Genomic DNA, 2,680 nt, shown 5'->3' on the forward strand with positions numbered 1-2,680 from the left:
TGCGCTGGAGATGTGGAGGCTACACATGCAGTTTTCAGGAAACTATGGCCTTTGTTCAAGGAGAGATTCCCACATCCTGTGACACTTGCAGGAATGTTGGAGTTGAGCACTGCATATTTGCCAGTGAATCAAAACTGGAACAGATACATAGAGGAATGTGATTTGACTTATGAAGAGTTAGAAATGGAAGGGAAGATGTTGCTTGGTAAGAAAGCAGATCAAGCTTGTCAGTTGATAAATAACGAGAGGTATAAAGATGATATTTGGATGTGGGATCAGGATTGGTCCACAAAAGACTTGAAAATTCTTAAAACTAAACAAAAAAAGTTGGAAAATAAACCAAAAGTCACTAAAATTAATATTCCTAAAGAAGATCGTGAAGAAAAAGATCCTTTAGTTGAAAAATTTCGTTATTTAGAAGAACAAATACCGAAAACCACGCTTTTACCAGGTTATCCCAACTGGTATAGAAAACTAGCACTAAAACCAGGTTTAAACGATGACTGGACGCCTGGCCCGCATCTTATAAGCACATCCATGCAGATAACCCCAAAATTATTGAATCTCACATGGGAAGGATACCCTTTACATTATATCAGAGGCCTTGGATGGGGTTTACTTGTCCCATTCGCGAATGACAATGAAAATTCACAGAAAACTGTACCGATTAAATCTCTACTCATGAAATGTCCTGTTCTCACTGCCAAAACTCACCAGGATTATATCCCTGCTAATATTCGAAAAGATGTAGAAGATAATCTAGCCCGGAAAGAATTCTACAGTAAATTAAAACAAGATAAATCCGAAGGTGCATACAAAGGCTCAGGAATATGGTGTGATACAATTCTAGACGATTGTATTTTCTTCTTTAAACTGCCACATAAAAATGGCGCTGCTAACAGGGTAGGCAACCCACTCGCCAAAGATTTCCTGAATAAATTCTCAGAGAATGTCCTGGCTGGTGATTCGGAAATCGCTGAAAGAGTCTTGGATATCGCACGGAAACTAAGTTATTGGAGGAATAATCGTGATAGAATCAAAGAACAGTTGATTATTTGGTTGGATGGTACTCACGGTGCGATTTTACCGCAGATTGTTGTCTGTGGAACACTTACAAGACGCGCAGTTGAAGCAACATGGATGACAGCATCCACTCCGAAGTTGGATAGAATCGGGTCTGAGTTGAGAGCGATGGTACAAGCTCCAGAGGGTTATAAATTCATCGGCGCTGATGTAGATTCACAAGAGTTGTGGATTGCGAGTATGATTGGTGATGCGCAGCATGCGAAAATGCACGGGGCGACGCCATTCGGATGGATGACGTTAAGCGGAACTAAATCCGAAGGTACCGACATGCATAGCGTCACTGCCAAAGCTGTTGGTATATCAAGAGATCACGCAAAAGTTATAAACTACGCGAGAATATACGGCGCAGGACAAAATTTCGCTGAACAACTGTTAAAACAATTCAACCCGTCGATAAGCGAAAAGAAGCGAGGAGTAAAGCTGTCAAAATGTTTGACCTAACCAAAGGCAAACGTCTATTTCAATTAAAACCGGAGTTTTTATTTGATTTAGCCGATGTGCCTTATACCAAATGGCAAGCGCATCAAACTGCTAAACTTCACGGAAAGACTCTGAATGAGATGTTTTACAAACCAAGATGGGTGGCGGGCACAGAAAGCGCCATGTTTAACAGTTTGGAAGATATTGCGAGTCAGGATAGTCCCACGACGCCATTTTTAAACGCAAGGTTAAGCAGAGCGCTTGAACCACTTTATAATCCCGATGACAAGTTTTTGCCTACCCGGGTGAATTGGGTGGTGCAGAGTGGCGCTGTTGACTTCCTACACTTGATGCTAGTGTGTATGCGGTGGTTGATGGGTGATAAAGCTCGTTTCTCACTGAGTTTTCATGATGAAGTGCGCTATTTAGTCAAAGATGGCGACAGATACGACGCAGCATTGGCTATGCATGTCACTAATTTATTAGTCCGGGCGTTTTGTTCGATTAAATTAGGTATAAACGACCTGCCGTATTCCGTCGCGTTTTTTTCATCGGTAGAAATTGATACTGTGTTGCGAAAAGAGTCCAAACAGGATTGTAAGACGCCTAGTAATCCGTATGGCCTTGAAAAAGGTTATGCGATACCAAACGGTGAAAGTTTGAATATTTACGATGCGATACAACGAAGTAAAATGTAAAAATTTCAACTTTTCAAAGTAAATTTATGTCTAAATGATGATTTTCTTTGTTTGCAGTTATAAACATGTCGAAAACTTCCAAGAGAAAACACGTTCTGCGCGAAACAAACAAAGTTAACGATTATTTCGCGCCGCCAAGTGAAGGACAGACCATTGTACGCATCCTCGCCTCAAAAGGCAATAATCTACACGAAGTTGAAGACGCTGACAAACAGATTTACCTGGTTTCGATGCCGACGAAGTTCCGAAAGAACATCTGGGTGAAACGCGGTGATTATGTGATTGTCGAACCGATTAAAGAAGGCGATAAAGTCAAGGCAGAGATGGTTCGGGTCCTGTCCAAGGAGCATATTAAATACTTCCACAAAATCAACGTCTGGCCGGCGGGTTTCGAGATCATCTTCGACCGGCTGGGCTTCCAGAGCTTCCACAGCACGTCGTCGACTAGCAGCAGCAGTAGTGAATGGTCCACGGAG

The 2,680-nt window shown here is 41.9% G+C and overlaps 1 protein-coding gene across 1 annotated transcript; it reads left to right on the forward strand.

Annotated features, from left to right (window-relative positions):
• Positions 1-6: 6 nt before the first annotated feature.
• Positions 7-2,522, forward strand: PolG1 (DNA polymerase gamma, catalytic subunit tam). The gene is given in 3 exon segments (XM_065316650.1): positions 7-1,486; positions 1,489-2,200; positions 2,262-2,522. Coding segments are annotated over 3 exon segments (2,166 nt in total). The 5' UTR covers positions 7-93; the 3' UTR covers positions 2,323-2,522.
• The last annotated feature ends 158 nt before the right edge of the window (positions 2,523-2,680 follow it).

The sequence above is a fragment of the Atheta coriaria genome, unplaced genomic scaffold (assembly GCF_025399875.1).
Source record: "Atheta coriaria isolate IRGN ID8LTWV9N9 unplaced genomic scaffold, Caltech_Dcor_3.1 contig_146_pilon, whole genome shotgun sequence".
NCBI classification, from domain to species: domain Eukaryota; kingdom Metazoa; phylum Arthropoda; class Insecta; order Coleoptera; family Staphylinidae; genus Dalotia; species Dalotia coriaria.